This window comes from Sapajus apella, unplaced genomic scaffold (genome assembly GCF_009761245.1).
Source record: "Sapajus apella isolate SASKATOON/1434 unplaced genomic scaffold, GSC_monkey_1.0 scaffold13, whole genome shotgun sequence".
Lineage (NCBI taxonomy): Eukaryota > Metazoa > Chordata > Mammalia > Primates > Cebidae > Sapajus > Sapajus apella.
Window position 1 is genome coordinate 14,122,207 of NW_022436953.1, and position 24,215 is coordinate 14,146,421.

The following is a 24,215-nucleotide window of genomic DNA, read 5'->3' on the forward strand; positions in this document are numbered from 1 at the left end:
TCCTTAATTGGGTCCTGTAGCCCCTTGCCTTGCTTCTATTGGGGGTGGTCACTCAGTTGGGATGATGCATTTTCACACATATCTTCTCCAATAGCCATGAGTTTTTCCAAGCAAATCCACTTCAATGTCACATCTTTAGTGCCTACTCCAGGAGCTGTCACTTTCAACATGCTTGGTGTTTGATGAATGAATGCATGATAACGTGTGACAAGAGCTGAAAATGCAAAGGAAAATCAAAGTATGCCATATATTTGAAATGCATGCAACAAGCAAGATTTGACATGTGGAAATATGGTATGCCCTGCTCAGTAATCCAGTTGAAAATGGTAATAATAAACCACAGTACAGATTTTTAAAACAGTAATTTGAAAGTGCTCAAATCTATTGCTCCATTATAAGGTACTGCAGAACTTAGTGGTTTAAAACAATTTATTATTTCTCATGATTCTGTACATTATGACTTGAATTGCCTTCAGTTGGTCTTGCCTGGGCTCACTCCTCACATTGGGTAGTGGTTCGGCTGGAATTCACATGCCTGAGACCTCAGAAGAAATGGAGATTCTTTTTTTTTTTTTTGAGACAGAGTCTCGCTCTGTCACCAGGCTGGAGTGCAGTGGTGCCATCTCCGCTCACTGTAGCCTCCACCTCCCGGGTTCAAGCAATTATCTTGCCTCAGCCACCCGAGTAGCTGGGACTACAGACACGCGCCACCACGCCCAGCTAATTTTTATATTTTAGTAGAGACGGGGTTTCACCATGTTTGCTAGGATGGTCTCCATCTCTTGACCTCGTGATCCACCCGCCTCGGCCCCCCAAAGTGCTGGGATTACAAGCATGAGCCACCGCGCCCGGCCCAAATGGAGATTCTTTCTCCATTAGAATCTCAAGCTCAAGGAGGCTGTCGCGGGCTTGTTCACAAAGTGGCAGTCTTCCAAGAGGGTGAGCGGGAAGCTCTGAGGCCAACTGAGGTGGAGGCTGGAAAGTTACACAGCATCACTTCCTGTGCATTCTGCTTCAAAGCAAGTCAGGAGCCCAACTCAGCCCAGATTCAAAGGATGGGGAAATAGACTCACCTCTTAATGGGAGGGGCTCCAGGAATTTGTGGCCATATTTAATCCACTGTGGAGTGGTTATTCTCATGACGAAACATTCTTTATTAGAATATTTAGTATGGGTTTACCTTAAGTAGAGCCTCCTGGAGTAGATTTAAAAGGTGGCTCAATAAGTTGGTAGGACCCACAAACGGAGAGCTTGTCTCTGCTTTCCTTAGTTCTTGGTCTGACCACCAGATGGTGGCATTGCTCAGTCGACCTGGAATATTTCAAGGCCGGCAGCAAATTCCACCTGGAGATGCCCCTAAAGCTGCGGGAATTCTGTGATTTACGTTGCTGGATCAGGAGCAGGCAGTGCTAACTCTGGAGAGGGTCTGGGATGAGGACTGCAATGGACATTGGATGCCCGACTCTTTCTCCCTGACTCTTCTAGAACTGTCATGGGAAATGTCTTCATCTCCCCAAATGGGGAACTGGAGTAAGATGTTGCAAATATCATCCCATCACAATGGACTCAATCACAAAGAAAAATATTGTTTGTAATAAAGGAGTGTTTGCATACTCGTGAACTGTCTATAGAAATTACAGTGTATTGATTTCATCCCAGTGATATAAATAATTCTATACGACTTCTTCTTTTTCTACCCTCTGCACCATTATAGTTGTTTGTACAACAGTGTCTGCAAAAACTGATAACATTTGATGAAGGTCTGCAGTCTAGTCTGTTGTATTGTGCCAATGTCAGCTTCCTGGTTTTGATCATGTAATATAGTGATATAAAATGTCATAATTGGGGAAGATAGGTGATAAGGACATAGACCCCTCTGTACTATTTTTGAAACTTCTTACAAATCTATAATTATTTCAGAATAGAAAGTAAAAAAAAAATACCCTCACTAAAAATAACCCCCACCTGCTTGTGTATTACTGGTATTTGCATTATCTTTTGGGAGAAGAGTTGAGCATTGATTTTAAAAACTATTTTTTTCTTTTGGTCATTCTGGCAGAGTAGCACTGGCTTCTCATACCCCTTCAGCTCTCCAGGCCACTTCCACAGACCCCTCCCAGGCTCAGAGCACTTGCTAGGCCAGCTGATCAGTGGTCCAGAGACCTGGAGCCAAGGATGGGGAGATGCATTCATCACCACCTCCTTTCCTCCCCTTCTGGACTCAGAGATCCTCTGTCCCAAGCTTCTCCCTTAAAGTCAGGGCTCTGCCCTTTACTACGTACTTTCTTGTTTGTTGTCATAATTGTGGCTTACAATGATCCTCTAAGGCTCACAGGAAGGCGCTTTTATTTCCATTTTGTGGACAAGAAAACTAACACCCAGGGTTTGAGGAACTTGCCTGGGGCCAAAAGTAAGTGATACATCCAAGTCTAAAAGGTAGATTAAATGACTTTTAATCTGGGGTTTCCTTGCTAGTTTCTAAATACACTAAAAAGAGAAAACTTTTTAGAAAGTTTTCTTTCTAAAAGAGAAAACTTTTTTCAAGTGAAGTAAAACTTGTTTAATACATTACATGTTTAAACTCCTGAGCTGTAAATTCATAAGCTTTTATTTACTGTCTTGCTCTATTAAAATGCAACCTGTAGCTCCTTTTAATTTTCACACAGTGTTTGAAGTAGAGAAATTAAACTTTTATGAGCAAGTGGAGAAAGTAGTGTTAACTTTTTTTTCATTAATGAGAAAACAATAGGCAGCAATGGGTTTAGGAGTTCTGTGGCTAAAAGGCATTTCCTGAGATTGAATCAGTGGCAAAAGGAGAACCTGTTATGTTTTGCTAACCAAAAGAACGTGGGAACAGTTTTGCTAAAGTGCAAGTTAAAACTGTGAATGGTATGCTTTTCAGTTTCCATGACTGCAGCCAAGCCAGAGAGCCCTGTGGGGAGGGCTCATGGGCCCTGGCCTCAAAGAGCTCACAGTATGGCTACCTGGGGAGCTAAACCAGTATTCATAAAACGCCCAGAGAGTGATACGGGGCAGCTAGGGTTTCGTGCCAGGGTGTGTACCATGGGTGTGTCTGGAAACAAGGGCTACTGAGGCCTGGATCACTCAGAGGAGGCATCAGAGAGAATGTACTGGACTTGGGCTCAATGTAGAGACGTAGGGGTAGCTCTCTTTTGACTCCTAAAACTGCAGTGAAAAACCGGGTTTTAGTAATCACACTTACTAGTTGTGTGTTCCTGGACTAGTTGTATCCTCTCTCTCTCTCTCTCTCTGTCTCTCTCTCTGTCTCTCTCTCTCTCTCTCTCTCTGTCTCTCTCTCTCTCTCTCTGTGTGTGTGTGTGGGGGGGGAGAAGATAAAATACTCATACCACAAAATTTACCATTTTGATTATTTTCAGATATATAATTCAGTGTCACCTTAGTGACACTAAGGTGACACTGAATTTACAATGTCACGCAGTCATCATGACTATTTAGTTCCAGAACTTTTTCATTACCCACAGAGGAGACCCTGTGCCCATTAAGCAGTCACTCTCTCCCTGGCAACCACTAATGTGGTTTTTGTCTCTATGGATTTGGCTACTGTGTGACAGAGTGTTCTGTGGTGGATGAGAAAATGTATGTGATTTAGGCCTTACTCTGAAGGAGCTTACTAAGTGTCAAGATATAACCTGAGAACATGAAAAGGATAGTTACACACCAACATCATGCTTACTTGGAAAACCTTAGAAGCATTCCCAATGACAGTCAGAAATAAGATAGAGATGCTAAATATCACCACTGTGATTCAGCACTGTGCTGAAGAACCTAGCCAACGTAGTAAGACAAGAAAAATAAATGAAGCACAAGGATAGAAAGTAAGAGACAAATTTTTGTTATGTGAAGATGGTATGGTTGTGTACTTTCAACAAGTTGCTTACCTCTTTTATTGGATATAATAATTTTGGAAATTTAGTGTCCACGTACAGAAAGCAATAGCATTTCTGCCGAACTGCGATAACCTATAGGAAATGTTATAGAAAAAAAATACAGTTCACAATAGCAATAAAACTGTAGGGTACCTAGAAATAAATTAAATAAAGCATACCTAGTTCTTTAATAGAAAAATCATAAGACATAATCAAGTATGTAAGGAGTAGAGTGTGATTTGTTCATAGATGGGATAGCTGATTTCTGTCAAAGTATCTCATGGAAGACAATTCCAAGAAAAATCCCAACAGGGTTTCTCTTGCAATTATAGAAACCAATTCTAAAATTGATTTTGAAGAGTAAGGTACATTCATAGGTCTGATACGTCTAAAAAAAGAACAAAAGGGTCAAGAAACCAGATGAAAGAGCAGAGAAACAGGTCGAAGAATCACTGTGAATTTAGCACGAGGTAACTGTGCTTGATGAACCAGTGAGAAAGGCTGAGCACATCACTGACTCATTTTGAGACAACTAGCTTTCTATAAAAAATACTAAATCTGCATCTCACAACACATACCAAGAGAAATCTCAGCTAAACCAACATGTGAAAATCAAAACGTGAACACTGTCAGAAGCCATCGGGAGAATATCTTTACTACCTCAGAGGTTAAAAAGAATTCCTTAGAAAAGACCCAAGAAACACAACTCAGAAGCAAAAAAATGATAAACTTGACTAAGTTTAAGTATTATGATTTATAGATGTATAATATAAGATTATGGCCTAGAAGCATACACATAGATATTGCCTCTGGACAGAGAGAGAGTGGGGAGGATGGGACAGGGGACATCAGCTTAATCCATCATGTGAAAAATGATAAAATGTTAATGTTGGTTAATCCTGGTGGGTGGGAACATGAGGGCTTGTTATACTTAAACATATTTCCATGTTTAAAAATTTTTTGGCCAGGCGTGGTGGCTCACACCTATAATCCCAGCACTTTGGGAGGCCGAGGCGGGTGGATCACGAGGTCAAGAGATCGAGACCATCCTGGTCAACAAGGTGAAACCCCGTTTCTACTAAAAATACAAAAATTAGCTGGGCATGGTGGTGCGCGCCTGTAGTCCCAGCTACTCGGGAGGCTGAGGCAGGAGAATTGCTTGAATCCAGGAGGCGGAGGTCGAGGTAAGCCGAGATCGTGTCATTGCACTCTAGCCTGGGTAACAAGAGTGAAACTCTGTCTCAAAAAAATAAAAATAATAATAATTTAAAAAATTTTTAAGAAAGCACAAAGCCACTACCAATCTCAGCATGAAAGGTGGAAGCTATCATTGTATAGGGGGAAATTGCCAGGGCCGAAAACCTGATTGATCTTGGCACTGCCATCCGCAAGCTGCGTCCGTGGGTGAGGACCTTCCTCTCAGGGGCTTTACACTCTGGAAAACAAGAGGGTTGGGCTGATTACTAGAGTAGATTCTCCTCCTTTGCCAGTGCTCACATTTTCTCTTCTCTCTATAGGGCAGGTTACAACAGCTAGAGGAGCAGAGAAGAAAGAACGCATGGAGAAGAACACCGTCACAAGCATAACATTCTATCCAAGTGCAGGAAAATTGTTTTCACTGCATTCAATTCTTACTTACCTGACCTCTTAATGCATAGGCCCTGCCTGATTTCTTTTAAGCTTTAGACCTTGCTGTTTTCCTTGGCAGGGTGGAAGTGGGTGCTCTGTGGTGAAATGTGTGCTCCCTGACAAGGGACAGAGATTCTGAATTTTCTGGGGCTGAGTAGGAGCAGCGTGCTGCTGACATCAGCGGACCAGCTTAATTGGTCTCCATTATTGGTCTGGAATCCTGAGCCCTGAAAAGGAGCCAAGAAATACACCCGGGTATGGCGGGGTGAGGAAGGAAGGGTGTGACGGGTCCCTAGGGAGGTACCAGTGTTTTAATCAAGGTGGTCATCTGTGGGCTATTAATTTGAAAATGGGAGTTGTGGAATTCTGCTTTACCTGCGGACCTGCTGACCTGTTCTGCCTGAGTTTTCTCATCTGTGAAGTGCGGCAGATGGGATGAGATGAGAGTGACGTAGGGCATGGTTTTCTTTTTGCCAGCAGGGAGAGGCCTTTGAAGATAAAGGAGGGTAACGTGGTTTTCCACTGGGGCTGGGTACTTATACTTATCACTGATGTCAATCTAAGCAAGGAGTGTAACCAAGGTCTTAATCATCTTCAATAATTTGTGTGAGTGGACAGATTCCTCAGACCTTACAGGATGTCTCTGTAAAACCTGTCTGGGTGCTAGATGACAAGAAAGTCAGGTTGAAAGGCAAGGCATTATCTAAGGGCCCCTCTTTACCACAGGAATGAATTTTTTTTTTTTTTTTTTTTTTGGTTGCGGGGGGAATGGAGTCTTGCTCTGTCGACAGGCTGGAGTCAGTGGCACAATCTCAGTTCACTGCAACCTCCACCTCCTGGGTTCAAGCGATTCTTCCACCTCAGCCCCCCCAAGTAGCTGGGACTACAGGCACGTGCCACCACACCCAGCTAACTTTTGTATTTTTAGTAGAAAAGGGGTTTCACCATGTTGGCCAGAATGGTCTCCATCTCTTGACCTTGTGATCTGCCTGCCTCAGCCTCCCAAAGTGCTGGGATTACAGGTGTGAGCCACCACACCTGGCCTACAGGAATGAATTTTAAGACTCATCTCCACAGCATCATTTCACAAAGCCCCTAAGTCTGTGACGACATGCAACTCTCCAAAAAGATACTTCAAAGACAAAAGAAGTTAAAACACATGGTCCCCATGTCTTTTGCCTAAGTCACTGTGTTTCCTAAAAGAAAAATGGCTCCAGTCCTTGCCTTTCCTACACATAAAATAATGTCTGACAAAATTCATAGTTATGCCTTTATGATCTATAACTGAACATGCTCTTGCATCTAAACCTTAACATGATTCTATTTTACTATAACTTCTCAGCAAGTTTAATATAATTCTATACATACTAAGCCCCCGCTGCTTATCATCTGTAAGCTAAAATATGGTATCAGAGCGTCCGACAAAACCTCGCTGAAAGATTTCTCTCAGGCTACGATCCTCAGTCTATACTCTTCAGCAAGACTTCTAAATAGAACTAACTTTAATTCTTTAAAGATTTACTTTTTCTTTAGTTGACAGTCATGGCAAACACACTTTGGATAAATCATTTAACTTCATTAGACTTCAGTTGCATCATCATAAATGAGGTATAATAGTAATTTACTTGCCTTTACACAGGGACTGGATGAAACCATTTTTGGAGAACCCATCTGTGGATTTTTTGTTAAATAACATCGAAGTTTATTGGGTAAAGGACCAACATTGTAAAATAGAAATTTAAAAAAAATCTATAGAAGTTGGGTTTGGGAAAGGAACTTAGGGGAGATAGGGAGAGCCGATGTCCCTCTCAAGTACATTTTTTTTTTTTTTCTCCTGAAAGACTGTTTTTGCAGAGCAGGTTCACAGCAAAATTGAGAAGAAGGTACAGAGATTTCCCATCAGCCCCCTGCCTCCACACACACACAGCCTCCCCTACAAGCAGCCTCCCCCACCAGACTGGTACTTTTATTACAATTGATATCCCTACATTGACTCATCATAATGACCCAAAGTCTGCCGTTTACACTGGGGTTCGCTCTTAGTGGTATATGTTCTGTGGGTCTGGACAAATGCATGATGACGTGTTCCATCATTACTGCATCAAACAGAGTAGTTTCACTGCTCTAGATACCTCCATGCTCCTCCTATTCATCCCTTCTCTCTGCTAACTCCCGGCAATCACTGACCTTTTTACTGTCTCTGTGGTTTCGCCTTTTCCAGAATGTCACATAGTTAAAATTATACAGTATATGAATTTTTCAGACTGGCCTCTTTCGCCTAGTAATATGTATTTAAGTTTACTCCATGTGTTTTCATGACTTGAGAGCTTGTTTCTTTTTAGTGCTGAATAAGATCCCATTGTCTGAATGTTTTGCAGTTTACTTAGCCATTCACCTGCTGAAAGACATCTTGGTTTCTTTCCAGTTTTGGCAATTCTGAATAAAGCTGCTATAAACATCTGTGTGCAGGTTTTTGTGTAAACACATCTATGGATTTTTGATCTGCTAAACACTGAACTAATAAGATTACTGAATATAGAATGTAGTTGAAAGGAATAAGTATGTGCTTATTTTTTTCAATCATTCTTCATTATAAAATATTGCATACATGCCAAAAAAATGCTTAAGGCATCTATGCAAAGTTTAGTGAATAAAGCAAACACCTATATAACTGGGTCAATAAATGGGATGCCCATAGTACCCAGAAGCTCTTGAGGGTCTCTCAACCATCCCAGCCTCCTTCCTCACTTATACTTTTGTGTAATTTCCTTGCTTTTCTCTATAGTTTTACACTAGTGTTTCTATTAGTTTGAGAGTTATAGGCTCTATTCTAGAAATTATAATATTTATACTGACAGTCTAAAATTTATCAGAACTTCCATTTCTCACTGGGTAACTCAAGGTTCTTGGAACACTTAAAATGGTTAACCACTCTCAACTTATTTTCTCATTGTTGTATATTTTAATTCTATATAATTCTCTGCCTTTTGGGTTCAAGCAATTGTCCTGCCTCAGCCTCCTGAGTAGCTGGGATTATAGACATGTGCCACCACGCCCGGCTAATTTTTGTATTTTTAGTAGAGACAGGGTTTCTCCATGTTGTCCAGGCTGGTCTCGAACTCCTGAGATGATCCACCTGCCTCAGCCTCCCAAAATGCTGGAATTATAGGCATGAGCCACCGCACCTGGCTTGATTCTATATTTTTAAAGAATACCAACAAAATATATTGTTCTACGCGGTGGGAATTCATTTTGATTTACTTCTCACGCATCTGTGACTTTCTTTGCTTTCATTCCTTTTTGCGTTTCCAGTCTTCTGTCTTGGATCACTTTCTTTCTGCCTGAAATGTAGCCTTTAGAATTTCCTTTGCTGGTGATGAATTCTTTGTATGCCTGAAGACTCCCCCCTGGATTTCACTTCACTGTGGCAGGGTATGTGTGGCAGTTGTCTTAGTTTCCTCTGGTTGCTGTAACAAATTACCACAAACCTGGTAAATGACACAGATTCACTCAAAACGACACAAATCCCTTCTCCTGCGATTCTGGAAGAGAGAGCCTAGAACCCATTTCCCTGGGCTGAAGTCAAAGTATCTGCAGAGCTGTGCTCCCTCTGCAGGTTCTGGGGGAATCTTTTCCTTCCCCAGCATTGCAATGCTGCATCCTTGCATTGCTTGATTCCTGGCTCCCTTCTCCATCCTCAAAGCCAGCAGTAGTTGTAGCATTTCCAAATCTCTCTTCTGTCACTTCACCATCTCTGTGTCAAATCTCTCTTTACCTCCTCCTTGTATAACACTTCTGATTGCACTTAGGACCCACCCAAATCATCCATGATGATCTACCCATCTAAGTTACGAGATCTAAATTCTGAGATCCTTAACTTAATCATGCCTGCAGAATCTTTTTTTGCCATATGAGGTAACACTCACAGCTTCCAGGGACTATGACCTGAATATCTTTGGGGGTCATTTATCTTTCCACATCAGAATTATAGGTTGGTCATTATTTTCTTTCAGCGTATTAAAGATACTAGTCAATTGTCTTTTGGCTTCCATTTATGATGTTGAGATATTTCTTAGTCTAAGTATCATTCCTTTTAAGGTAATCTGAATTTTTTTTTTCTCTAAGCTTTTCTCTTGGTTTTAATCCCTGTGATCACTGATAACTATGAAGGTCTAGGTATACATTCCTTCATATTTGTTTTGCTTAGGATTCTCTGGTCTTTTGACCCCACAGTTTATTTCAATAGACCTGGAAAATTCCCAGCTGTTATCTTTTCCATATTACCTCATTCCCATCCCTAATGTCCTCTTTTGGGACTCCAATCAAATGTGTGTTGGACCTTCTCACTTATCCCCCATAGTCTAAATCCACTCTTCTGTGATTTCCGTATTTTTGCTTTTGCTGCTATATTTTGAACAACTTCCTGTGATCTCACCTCTGGTTCTTAATTCTCTCTTCTATTGCTTTTCATCTTTTGCCAAACACTCCAATAAGATTTTCATTTGTTATTAAGTTTTTCCTTTCTAGAAGTTCTGTTTGATTCTTTTCCCAATCTACTAAGTCGGTTTTTACAAGTTTTGGTTCCCTGCAGATATTTGCAAGCTTGTTTACTTTTTCATGTGGTTAGCAAATATAATTTAATGAGTTTGCATCTGCAGCATGTCCAGGTCTGTTTCTGTTCTCTGTTGTTTATGCTGGTTCTCACTCATGATGCCTTATTTTCTTCTATGCCTGATGACCTATTTTCTGATATGCCTGACAATTTCACTACAGTAGTTATTGCCCTTAAATTATTTGTGGAGATTCCCTGAGGCTTAGAATGAGTATACTCTCCTTCCTCTGGTTGCCTTTTGGAGTCATTACAAACGAAATTCATTGTCATTGTCCACATGTGATATAGAACCCTGGGGTGCAAATCTGGATAAGGGCATGCCTCTGGCACATCTCAGCGGTAATTTTACCCACTTCCTACTTCCTCTCTTGCTTTGCTCAGGTTTCTCTCTGGGCCCATGGGGTTGGGAGGGACAGGAAGTGACAGATTAGTCCTGGTTCATCGTAATCCTGAGAGTGTGACCCTTAGGGATTCAGGTTACTGCAGATAATGGTCTCCTGTGGGGGTCTATGTCAGATGTGCTCTGGGCCCTGACATGTGTCATCATTACCCCCTTTGATATCTGGGGGGCAAAAGCAGCTTGGGCACTTGAATAATCCTCTAGTCCCTTTAGGTTCAAGCTTTCTGCCCAAATCGGCCTGGTAGGGCTGTACTATCATTCACCCCTTCAGTGTTTTTATGATCACTTATTCACAGTTGTTTTTAACCAGAGGGCTTATCCAATAATTCAATCACATAACTTGCCCTCGTGGAAAATAGCTATCACATCTCTATTGTGTAAAATTATGCAATTGTGTTTAACATCCATGTTATGTGTCTTTAGGAAATTTAGAAATTTACAGTACAGAAAAAATCAAGGGAATGTTGGGCCACAAGTTTGTATTTGTTTTAAGACGTTAGTAGCCACATGGGAGATTGACCTGGTGTAGACGTTTGGGGGCAGCGGGGAAGGTGAGAGACTTTTACTGGTTGCATATTAATGCTGGGGAATCGAAATGCCCATTTTGTTTGATGCCATCTATTGTCTTCTCAAGGGGAAACTTTAATTGGTTGGCCAGTAAGTTTCATCCTTGTCTTTAAAAAATGGTCACCAAGAGGCTGGGAGCAGTGGCTCACACCTGTAACCCCAGCACTTTGGGAAGCTGAGGCGGGTGGATCATGAGGTCAAGAGATCGAGACCATCCTGGCTAACATGGTGAAACCCCGTCTCTACTAAAAATACAAAAAAATTAGCTGGGCGTGGTGGTGCATGCGCCTGTAGTCCCAGCTACTCGGGAGGCTGAGGCAGGAGAATTGCTTGAACCCAGGAGGCGGAGGTTGCAGTGAGCCAAGATCGCGCCACTGCACTCCAGCCTGGCACCTGGTGATGGAGTGAGACTCTGTCTCAAAAAAAAAAAAAAAAAAAAAAAAAAGGTCACCAAGAGAAAACTACTCTTATCTGGTTTCCCAACTACCTCAGCCTGATCCTGAGCTGCCCTGGAGTGGCCACCAGCCAGTCTCTTCAAGTTAGGGCGGCTGGCTTTGATTTAGGCTGTGGAGACAGCATTAGTCAGCAGTCTCTTCTGCCATGCGTGCCCTGATCTTTAACGCTCCAACGTGCGTCTGTGACAATGACAGTGGATTCCTGACTGTGGCCACGGCTCAAGATACTTCAGTGGATAAATCTGGGCCAGGTCTGTGAATCCAGTCCTTGGGCTCCTCTCAACATCACGCTTTGGCCAGTTGGTGTTGGGTCACGATTTTAAAACCTTAAACCTCGAGTGTTAAGAATGAATTCTTGACTGTTCAGTCCTCATATCCTAGATTTGGATGGAAGCCTCTGACATTATAATCAACATGAGGAAAAGCCTGTAAATCATTTACAGATTCAGAAAACACTTAATGGGCTTCTCCTCTGTGGAAAGCACCATGCTGGGTATTTTGGAGTCCTTGTCCTCAGAATGCTTCTAGTCTTTTCCCATGCAGAGAACACAAGTATGCCCACCTAAGAAAGAAGCTGAGATTTAGAGGAGCCACTGAAGATGGCTGTGAGAGTGATCTGGCTGGGACGTTTGTCATCCCATTGCTCATGAAGTCTGAAGAGGCTGATCTGCCTAGCTGGCATCTCTTCCCTCCTCACACCTCAATGCACATTCCTCCCACATCTGGGCTCCTGGCGGGTAAATGTGGCCTTTCTGCCCAGAGGAGTTCTATCATTTGGCCAAGGTAGGGAGGTGATTGTGCTTCTCTGTTTAAGACTCAGCAAAAGACAAAATGCAGAAAGCCTGAAGGTGGGAGCTAATCTTGCTGGCTGTCACCAGGTCTTGTACAACCTTATGATTAAGTCATGATTGATGCATCAGAGCACACCCCATTTTCTGGAAATCATTTCAGAATGGATACTGAAATTTGAGTTAATCAAACTTAGCCAGACTCAAACTTGGTATCTCCCTGCCATTTCTCTCAAAACTCAATGTTCTGCAATGTTCCTACACAAGTGAGGTTGATGCATTTATTAATTAATGCCACTAGGAGATCTGGTAAAGCCTCAGCAAACAATTCCCATGTGCTCTTTCAGGGGAAAACAACTTACAATCAGATTTGTTTCCTCAGTAAGAATCGGAGGATATACTGCCAAAATTTCTCCAAGCTGCCACCTCTTTTTCTTGGCAAGCTATTGGGCTGTTAGCTTCCAGTCCCCCAGCTTCCCTGACCATGAGGATTCCTTCCTAGTTCGGTTCAGAGCACAGATTCCACCTGCTTTTATTTTGCTTTCTAATTGCTTATTATTCTCCCAAGCACACACTCTTTTTCCTTGCTCTACTCCTCTGACTATATTGCTGAAGATTTTGATCCCAAACAAAGGTGACTTTTGTACTCAGCTTGTTGTGAAAGATCAGTAACATGTGACATGTGATACGTTTTCCATCTTTTATATCTTTATACTCCCCTGGTGCATGGCCATGGGGATCATGTTTTGCTGAGTGTAATACTCTTGCCATTCAAATTTTATTTGAAGTAAATAGTAAAACAAAGTTGGAGTAGAGTGGTTCTTTCCCCTTTTCCAGAGGAGGCATCCAAAGGTACTCACAGAATATGCAAAGTACTAAGATACTAACTTCTTAAACTGAGGATAGATTCCATCCTATTACTTGTTTTTGTATGTGCATGTGGACCAAAAGTGATACCATGTTGAAGACTGTCTAATGCCATATCAGAGGATATTTTAGTCTTTTGCAAAAACAGAGCATGAAGACAGTGCACAGTGCTAGGCACAGTACTGTGCATTGACTATTAGAAGGATAGAAGGCAACTGGTGTTCTTAGAGGAGAACTGGACAAAGTTGGACTGTGGCTACTCTGCTGCTATGTCAGCACTCTCTTAACACTCAGCCTCCCAGATGCTCCTCATGGGGCCCATGCTTAGACATGATGTTAGCCCATGGGAAGATCAGTTGCAGCTCTTTTGAGTGACTGGTGTCTTCTAACCCCAGAGTCATGGGATAAACCCTACTGTGAGTTGTTTATTAACAATATTGAGCTCTGCTTGTGGCAGGTACTGTCATAGGCATAGGGAATACAGAAATAGAAATGACAGACAAGATCCTTTTTTTTTTTTTTAAGCCAAGGCTCATCTGTCGCCCAGGCTAGAGTACAGTGGCGTGATCTCGGCTCACTGCAATCTCCATTTCCCAGGCTCAAGGAGTCCTCCTGTCTCAACCTCCCAAGTAGCTGGGACTACAGACATGCACCACCACGCCCGGCTAATTTTTGTATTTTTTTTTTTATAGAGATGGGTTTCACTATGTTGCCCTGGTTGGTCTCAAACTCCTGGCTTAAGCAATCCATCTGCCTTGGCCTCCCAAAATGCTGGGACTACAAGCGTGAGCCACTGTGCCTGCTCTAAGATCCCTGTTCTTATGGAGCTTATATTCCAGGGGAGAGACAAGCAATAAAGCGCAAGATAAACAAGGTAATTTTATAATGATAAAGGTAGGATAAGGGAGGAAGACAGAGAGTAAACCATGTGTTCTGCTTAAGAGACATCCACATGCACATACAAAATCCAGTAATAGGATGGGATGTATCCTAAGTTTAAAGCAGGACATATAATTCACTCCCTGTGAGGTGGCCTCTTTGAGAAGATGACAGCAGCCCTAGGACCTGAGGTTGAGAATCAGCCACATGAAGACATGAAGCGGCACCGCCCAGCAGAACCCTCCACCTGCTGCAGATGATATGTGCTGTGCTGTCCAGCGTGGCAACCGCTAGTCACATGTGGCTGCTGAACCCTTGAAATGTGGCTAATGCAACTGAGGAGCTGTATTTTAAATTCAATATGAATAATTTAAATAGCTAAATGTGGCAAATAGCTATCCTATTGCACAGTGCGGATTAGGGGAAGGACATTTCAGGTAGTGAGGGCAGATTGTGTGAAGGTCTGGAGGCTGTGTCGCCCTGCTGATCCAACGTGAGCTCTCTGTCTGGAAGCTCTGGTCAGTTTTTAAAGAGCAAATCTGGAAAATTTAATGATGCTTCCTGCTTCTGTTTTATGGGCCTCTGGAGAACCTACAGAGGAATAACAGTTAACCGGACAGGAGTTAAAATCCCTGCTCAACAAAGAACCTATTTCCTTTCCTGGGAAGGACTCCTTCCCGCATTGGCTGACTCACAAGTCTTGACTGGTTTCCTCTGCTAATGGCTGTGGGCGGTCTTTGTCTGTGCAGGATATAGCCTTTTCAGCGCTGTGCTTGTTCGTTCTGGAAACGAATCCTGCCTTTGTTCTTGACTTACATCTTCTGGTAACAAGAGGCTGGAATCCCTACCATTGCATTTGCAAGGAGTCACTCTGTATTCTGCATACAACCTTCTATCCATCCTAGGGGGCTGAGACCTCATCTTTTCTGGCATAGCCTTTCTATTTTCTTCCATTGCTAAAGATAGTCAGCCCTGGTTTTAAAGAGAAATTTGTGTTTAGACAGAATTTCACCTTGAATTGCCACTTTATGTTGAAAGGATTAAGAAAGAAAAGGGAAGAAGAAAGAAGAGAAAAAGAAAGGCCCCAGGAATGTTTCCAGTGGTTTTCTCACATGCCATGCATGCATTGGGATCTCTCAGGCCACGAAAGCCTCTTGTACCTTCTGGGCAAGAATTGGGCTATTCCAAGCAGCCACTGGCTAATCCCAGCGGGGGCAGAGGGAGGGGCAATGGCAGGGACCAGCTCTGTCTAGCCAGCATGGGTGGAGATTCGGCTCCAGCAAGATTCCCACGCGAAAGCAGAGATGAGGTAGCCAACGCTGGCTCAGTGTCTAAGGATTAGAGGAGGCTCTGCTGCAGAGTCTGTAATCCTGGACTAGCCTGGATTTGTCATTGGTTTAATGATGAATCTACTACTCTCTTTGTACTTACATAGCCCAAGAAAAAACAGTGACCTAGTACCACCCTGAAAGGTGTATGAAACCAAGCAAAGGGGATCTAAATGTTAAATTGGAGACCACGGACCCAAGCCCACCTCCATGGGTTGAGCGGTTACGCTGCCCTCTTCCTTTGGTCTTACCTGACTGTCTGCAGCTAGCTCAGTGGTGGCGGCGGGGGGGCACAGGGGAGGGCTGTGAACTTCAATACGTGGCATGTACCAAGAAGTCACCTTGATGTTGATGAACTTGATCCCTTTGATGGCGAAATCTGACATCATAAAATGAGTATCTGTGATGTCTGAACAATGTGCTGGCACGTTTCATCTCGTTTTGCAAATAAACCTTCCTAGAACGTAAGTGTAGAAGCACAGCTGAATTGGGTGCTTTGGCTTCACGTGTAAACATGGCAGTGCTTCACAAAGATCCCTCCCATGCACATGTGCCTTGCCCTTTTAGCATGTGCTTCTCCAGGAGAGAAATCCCTTCTCTGGGGAAGGGGCTGTGTTAGACACCTTAACCGGAGGGGTTCATTGGAAAGCCCTATAAGCTACATGGATCAGTATTCACCCAGCTGAATTTCTTTGTCTTTTTTTTTTTTTTTTTTTGAGACAGGGTCTCACTCTGTTGCCCAGGCTGGAGTACAGTGGCACGATCTCAGCTCACTGCAACCTCCGCCTCTGGGGTTCAAGCGATCCTCCTGCCTCAGCCTCCCAAGTAGCTGGGATTATAGGCACTCACCACCACGCCCAGTTAATTTTTGTATTTTTAGTAGAGACAGGGTTTCACCATGTTGGTCTGACTGGTCTTAAACTCCTGACCTTGTGATCCACCCACCTTGGCCTCCCAAAGTGCTGGGATTACAGGTGTGAGCCACCAAGCCCAGCCAGGAATTCCTTTGTCTTAAAAAAAATTATTTTTAATTAAAAAATAGGTATGTTTATTAAAGAAAAATTAGCCTACAGTCTATAATCATGCCACCTGGAACATGTCTGATCTCGTCTGATCTCAGAGGCTAAGCAGGATCAGGCCTGGTTAGTACTTGCATGAGAGAAAACTTAGAAAACTTACAAAAGGAGAAAGGAGATAAAAATTACCTATGATTCTACCAACTAAACACAGCTACCCCTGTTAACAGTTTGATATGTTCTCAATAGGATTTCCTTCCTACGGAAGGGTTATTTTGCCTTTTACATGGCTGTAACTGTAATATATCTACAATTCTGTGCACTGGTTTCAGATTTAACATTAAATAGTAAGTGAATAGTAAATATCACTTGTTAATGGCCGCATAGTATGTCCTTAAGTTCCTGTGTACTTGGCACTTGGGAGACTTGAGCCCCAGGACTCAGTAACAGCTGAAGGCCACACAGCCAGACCCAGCCCATGTCTCCCACCTCCCAGGTGAACACTCATTACATTCACTGGATCTCAGTCTGTACCTGCTTTTGTCCCCACGCGCAGGGTGTGTACCTCTGCCAGTTGCCTCCTCCTTACATTATTGTGTTTAACACCCTCTTCTACTTCCAGTGAGGACCTCTACACCACCCGCTGCAGGACACGTCCCTGGCATGGAGGCCAGATCGCCCCATCCATCATTGTACACGAAGAGACCCATAGTATCGTAATAAATAACAGTATTCCTGGGAGCCAGGTGTGCCTCATGCTTCTCCCAACCCAACTTCCACCTCTTGCCTTAATACTAGCTTCAGAGTAAAAGAAAGGATTAACCTTCTCAAATCCTATTGAAAACATACCTGGCACGGTGGCTCATGCCTATAATCCCAGCACTTTGGGAGGCCGAGGCGGGCAGATCACCTGAGGTCAGGAGTTTGAGACCAGACTGGCCAACATGGTGAAACCCTATTTCTACTAAAGATATAAAAATTAGCCGGATGCCCACAATCCCAGCTACTGGGGAGGCCAAGGCAGGAGAATCGCTTGAACCCGGGATGCAGAGGTTGCAGTGAGCCGAGACTGTGTTATTGCACCCCAGCTTGGGTGACAAGAGCAAAATTCCATCTCAAAAAAAAAAAAAAAAAAAAAAAACAGAGAAAGGATTAACCAAAGGCCATAGGGACAGACTTAGATAACCAGCAGCAACCTCAAGGCTGTGGTGCTCTCTTAACCTGCTGCTTTCAGGGTAGATGGAAGACGTGGTTTCTAGTCTCAACCAGCCTGAGTTCTTCCTTCCCATTAGGGACTGACTTCATGGGCACGAATTTGCACTGAGGTCCACATCGAGAAGGGCCCTGTGCTTGGTTGGTTAAATGCTCTGCTGTTGCCATCTTGAAAGTGTTAATACGTTTTAAACAAGTACCCTGCGTTTTTTTTTGTACTGGGCCTCACAAGTGGTCGGTTCTGCACTCAGTGTACTTTGAGCACATCTTACTTGTAGCGTTCATTTCGTTTTACTATATTACTTATGTTTATGACTCACTTTGCATACTGGGAGGTGCTTTAGTGGAAATACAAAGTCTTTGGAATCCAGCAGACAAAATTTCAAATGACCGTATACAAGGCTTTGACACTTAAGGTGGGGTGCTCAGTCATTTGGAGCCTCAGTGTTCTTATCTGTAAAATGGGGATAGTGATCTTAATTTTTTTTTTTAAGACTTGTGAGGATCAAGAAAACGTGTGAAGCAGGTAGCATAATGTGTTGTTCATGCACGCCTACTGCCTGCCTCAGGCTCTTCCGTCCTTCCTTGCCTGGCACAGTGCTGGTATACAGTAGGTACTCAATACGTGCCTGTGACATGGAACTGAATTTTCATTTGGGGTGTTTAGCTTGTGCCTCTTCATTTCCAGATTGGAATTGGAGTTGTGTTCTGGTCTCTGGGTAAGAGCTAGGACCATAGAATCAGAAGGGCTTATTCTAAGTATTGGCATTTCTTCTCCTGGGAATTGTAGCCAGGCCATGTATGAGGGTGCCTTTTCTTTTATTCAGTGTATCATGTTATGGAGCTCACAATAGCAGATACACAGCTCCGGCTGCACCAGGTGACACATGGCTTCTACCAGAATCCTGCAGGTAGGATTGTCCTCATCCTTCTTTGCTGTGGCTGGCAGGTTTCAGGTGTTTGTTTTTAGCCACTGTTAAGACTGTTTTCACCATGGCATATCACTGCTCTCCCTCAGCGGCAGAGAGGAGCAGAGCCTTCTGTGTGGATTTGGGAAGACACATGTGGTGAGGCGCTTTTCGGTAAACTCTTATCCTAAGAAAGTTCTGGGCATAATGAAAGAAGACTGAGAGAGGAAGGGCAAAGCATGCTGACTAGAGGACCACCTTGGAGCTCGGGGAACCTAGCAGACCATGGGGAGGACTCAAGGCCAGAAGAGAAAGGCAGCCGCGGCCAGGCTGGCTGGCTCCCTTAGGTCAGGAGCTGGGACTGGCGCCTTTAGGTGTCTGTGACCGAGTCAGCGGCTGAAGCCAACGGAGCCTGAGGCAGCCTGTGGGCTGTGACTAAATTAGGAAGAAAGGGCCCTTGGGCTCTCCTGGGAGTTCACTGGGGCAGGTAGGCCGTGGAAGGGCCTCTGGTGGGCAGCTGGAAACAGGCTGGCCAAACATATCCAACAACTGGCTTTCACTTTTGATTTTTCAGTGCGGCTGTAGATATATCACACACTGGATCTGAGTTCAGTCCCAGCAGGGGGGAAGCCTCCCTGATGCCAGGGTACCCACGGGTGGTGCCAGGTAGGAGGTGATCTGACCCCCAACCCCCATCTTCTCCAAGGGACTAAGTAAAATAGGAGAATCTAGTGAGCTTCAATCACTAAGTCATTTATAAGCTCCTGGGGAGTTTTGACGTTTTAAAAGGAATATACCCTATTGACTATTTGAGGGAGGAGATTATAGTGGATGCCAGGCATTGCAGGTGAACCTCAGCCTGTCCCACACAGGAAAAATTGGAAGGATGGTTGCTTTGCATAACCTGGCAATGAGGAACCTGTGACAACAGATTTTGATTTTAGAAAATCACATGAAGGTTTAGTTTGGTTTGAGTGTTTAAGGATTGCAGTGTGAGATTTGGAAGGAGAAAATTAAAAGCGAGTTGGCAGGAGAACAGTGGCTCCTAGGAAGAAAGCTGTGTTTCCAAGTAATCAAACTCTGAATGAGGCCAGCCAGGGCCTTCAGCCACTTCCTCACGGAGAGGGGCTTCTTGGCTTTTTTTTGGCGGGGGGCGGGAGTTATACTTTCTGCAAGACTGGTTGAAGGCGTTAGTCTGAGAGCACAGTTTCTCAACTGCGACAGTATTAGTATCTTGGGCCAAATAACTCTCTTTTGTGGTGGCTGTCTTGAGCATTGCAGGATTTTTACAGCATCCCTGGTCTCTGCTCAGTAGATGCCAGTTGCATTCCATCCTCCCCCTCAGTTCTGACAACAAACTATTTCCAGCATTAGCCTGGGGACCAGAATCGCCCCCAGCCACTGCTTAGAGCAAAGGAGACGCTGCTTTTCGTACTGAAAGGTACTGCAGTTACCACTGGGTGGGTGAAATGATGGGTCATCTCAGTTCATTTCCTGTTCCACAGAAGTAAAGAAGGGCAACTGTTTCAGGAGCTTTGCTGGTTGGGCGTCAGCTTGCTGGCGTTGTCAGATGTAGCTGGATTTCTAAGATTTTTTAGGGTATCTTCTGGACCAAATTTTCCCCGCTGAAAACCCAGAGTAAAAAACAACAAGCAAACAAACAAGCAGACCACCACCACCCACAGCAGCAGCAAAAAATAGGGAAGTAAGCCAGGCGAGGGTTTGCAATTTTATTAAAAGTGGTCAGCGCGGTCAGCCCTAGACCCCTCCTTCAAAAGCGCTCTCAGGAGGCCTGTCTGCATAGAGCTGGCTTGGGTGTTGATATGTGAAGAGGCTGAGAACATGTGGCATAAACATCGACTGATATTGTTTGCCATTTACACTCAGCATGTGTAATGCAGCAGGAATGGCTCCCGGTGGCATGTGACTGCCCTTCCAGGCGGGTATGCTGTGCTCAGGCGCTGCTCTTTCTCTTTCACCCCCTCCCTCCCTCCCTCGCTCCCATACCCCCTCCTCTGCCCCTTTCCTCCTCTTCCCTTTCCAGGGGAGAGTTTGAGTGGAGGCTTGTCATGATTAGCACGCAGAAAGCTGGTAGGGTGTCACTGGAATTTTCTAGGGAGGCACATGCGCAACACCCAAAATGACTCCCAGCTTCGGTGGCCGCAGGTCAGCGCGTCGTGCCAGGCACCCTGGTCTGTTTCAGAAAGGTAAGGTTGCATGATGTCATCCTACCTTTCCCCAGCACAAGGGAGAAATCGAGGTTTTGTTAGTTTCTTTTTTAATTCTCCGGTCCAGGCAGCACCTCTGAACATGTTCTCGGCGCTGAGCATTTGTGCATGAGTGTGCGATTTGTCCGTGTCCCCACCCTCTCCGTTTAAAAAAAAAATTAACAAATGATTCACAACGGCAGTTTAACATGTGACCTAAAACAGCTCCTCATGACCCCAGTGAAATTGGCGATCCTAATGTCAGAAAGTCTGGATGGTCTTTTTACGCTGGTTACTAAACTCTTTGAATAAAGAAGAGTTGTGAGGCTACTGGAAAACAGACTGCGTTATCACCAGATCTGGGAGAATGGAAGCGGATGTGTTCGGAATCCCAAAACTTTATAAATGATAGGCGTCGCTTAAGGGTGAGGTGTTTTGTGTTAATCGCTGGAATTTGGCAGTGATGGAAAATGAACTTAAAGGTGTTTGAAATGTCTCGTATCTGTTGAGTGCACAGTGTGACACATTCTGGACCAGGAAGAGAGTGTCGTGTTAAAATTCATGAGCAGGGGATATCTCGCCAAGAAACGAGCCTTGATAATGGCTTCTGAGTACCCCTGAAGTAGCGAGAACATGAATTTCAGCACCTCTTAGGTTATCTTTAAGTTAAGTATTTAAACAAAACTATTTTCATCATCGCCAAGCCAGCAAGCAAGTGTGTAAACTTCTGTCGTGCAGTTCAGGGCACAAATTTGGACATGGATGTGATGGTCTGTTAGCAGACTCAAGCGCAACCGAACATGACTCACCTCATTTCTGTATCTGATGCAATTACAAGTAGCTTCAATGCTCGCAGTAGAAGAATACTAGTTTTCGGCTTGCAAGTGTGTAAAAGTGAATCCATACTCAGAAAACGGCATGGATGGTATATCTTATATTACGGGGATTTTGTTTTACTCTTAAAAAAATCTTTTGTGCAGCTTTGCCTTTGGTTTCTGCCTTAGAGGCACTGGAATCTTTTTCTTTCTTGCAACTCTGAGATGTCAGAAAACTGAAGGGGAGAGGGTTAATAGGTTCACACACCCACCCCTCCCCCACGTGCATACGCTAACAGCTGCCATGTATGATTTTAGTGGAATTTGATATTTCGAATGAAATGACTTCCTTGTTTTCCATAGTAATATAATAATCAATTTTACCATAGAGAACTGTGTACATGTCAAACCTTGGCTGCTCCTAATTAGCAATGGATGGGGTAGGTGGGGAAAGTGCTGAAGAGCACTTTCGAGTAAAAAATCAGCCTTCAAGTTTTAACCATTCTTTCTGGCCTCAGCCAAGACAGTTTTCAATCTGCTCGGATCTTAACCACATGTTCAGTTTGTGGTGTTCTAAGAAAATATCTAGAATGACACGTGCAAATGTGACAAAGATGGGCCCGTGTCTCTAACCGATGCGGGGCTGTCTTTTACCTCTACTCTGTAGTAACTTTCGTATGGCCAGAGCTTTGTAAGATAGAAGCAAAAGCCAAAAGTGATGCACACATAAAATTCTCTGCCTTGGGTGGCGTCTATGTTTTGTTGGCTGTAGCCAGAAAGATATGTGTCTTCAGACACAAGAAACTTCCATCCACTTTGGAAAAGGGATATTTTCTCAATAAATAGTTACACAGGCTATGTATAAAGCCCCAATCTTAATGTTCTCATTTACTTTAAGTAATGCAAAGGAATTAAACTGTGCACATTCCAAAAACACACATGGAAACATGTACCATGTCCTTCACAAGGAAACGAGTATTCTGCTAAGATCTACATTCCCACATGCTTAATACAGTCATAATTTCAAGTCAGTTGAACGAGTCTTTGTTCAGTGACTCTAATGTGCCCAGTGCTGAGTCACATAGGCACTTGGGAGTTTGAAGGATTTTAGGATGTGGATGATGTCCTCAAGGTGCTTATAATTCAGAAGGTAAAACTCCTCCCCTGGCAAACCTCACCTGGCTTTCTGCAGCAGAAACTGTATGTGTTTTCTGGGGCACATCTTGTTGCAAAAAGTATTTATTGAATTGCATGAAAAGGTGCATTAACAGAGCTAAGAAATATTTTTAGCTCTATTGTGTTTGACCCTCGGTGGACTTGTGACCCTTTGTGGACTTGTAAAAATTTCAGTGTTTAATCTGCAGGGTCATTTAAGACACATGGTCATGCTGTTTGGCATGACAACAATAGCTTGTGGGACCCAAAGCAATAAAGAACAGATTGATTCTATTCGTTTATAGATTGGTAATTCTTAGACTTTGTTGCACAGTTATTCCTGGGGAGCTATTAATATTAACAATTCCAATGCCTGGGTTGAGTCAATCTCTGAAGGTGGGACTCAAGCCTCAGTACTTTTTAAATCCCCCTCCAAGTAATTCCTAAGTGCCACCAAGTTTGAGATCTAGCGATATAGATGACTTCATCAACAATCTTTTTTGTTTGTTTGTGTTTTTAGCCTACACCTACTAGAGTGAGTTTTGGAGTGGGCTTTATATAATGATGGGGGGACTTAAGAACTCTCAGCCTTCTGGAAGCTAACTGTCTGTTCTCTGAATTAGTGAACACAGTGTGGATGAAGCTGTGCTTTCTCTCTTTCCAGCAAACCTGGTGATATGATGCCAGGCCAATCACACAGCCATCTACATTACCTAAGGTTTCCTGAAACTTGAGTGTTTTTATTACAGGAGGCCAAATGTTCTGAAAATCTTGATTATGTCTCTTAAGAGAAGGTGGTTATACAATTAATTACATGTGCCCCTTGAAATTATTTTTGCACTGTCTGAAATACCCATGGAAAAGGAAGCCCGCTCTTGGTATACTGGCAACTAGTAGAAGTAGCTCCTTAAAATAGAGGGGTTACTCAGTTCCTGATAACTCACTATAGATATTTTTTTTTCAGACAGAGTCTTGCTCACTCACTCAGGCTGGAGTGCAGTGTGCAATCACAGCTCACTGTAACCTTGAAACCTGGGGCTCAAATGATCCTCCCACCTGAGCCTCCCAAGGAGGTGTACAGGTGTACACCACCATGCCTGGCCAAGTTTTAAATTTTTTTTAGAGATAGGATCTCTCTATGTTGCCCAGGCTGGTCTGGAACTCCTGGCCTCAAGTGATCATTCTGCCATGGCCTTCTAAAGTGCTAGGATTACAGGTGTGAGGCCACTGCCCCTAACTACCTCACCATAGATTCTTGGAGTTGGAAAGTATTTTCAAAATATTCTAGTGCAGTGGTTCTCAAAGTGCTGCATCAGCATCACCTGGACTTGTTAGAAATTAACATGTTCAAGCTCCACCCCCAGATCTTCTGAGTCAGATCTATGATGCTATGGGTGGTGAGCGGTGGGCCCAGCATCTGTGTTTTAGGAAGTGCTTCTCTCTGGGTGCCCACCAAAATTTGAATTACT

General features: G+C 43.5%; 1 protein-coding gene across 5 annotated transcripts in view; it reads left to right on the forward strand.

The window, feature by feature from the left end:
• RBM20 (RNA binding motif protein 20) overlaps positions 1-24,215 on the forward strand; it is a 204,789-nt gene that overhangs the window by 111,851 nt on the left and 68,723 nt on the right. For 2 of the 5 annotated variants that reach the window (XM_032281594.1, XM_032281595.1), the window contains exon 1: positions 17,590-20,776. The exons of the other annotated variants lie outside the window; for them this stretch is intronic. In XM_032281594.1, the coding sequence (XP_032137485.1) occupies positions 20,694-20,776 (83 nt within the window). In that variant the 5' untranslated portion in view covers positions 17,590-20,693. Of the gene's footprint in view, positions 1-17,589; positions 20,777-24,215 lie in introns of those variants that run through there. 5 annotated transcript variants of the gene reach the window in all.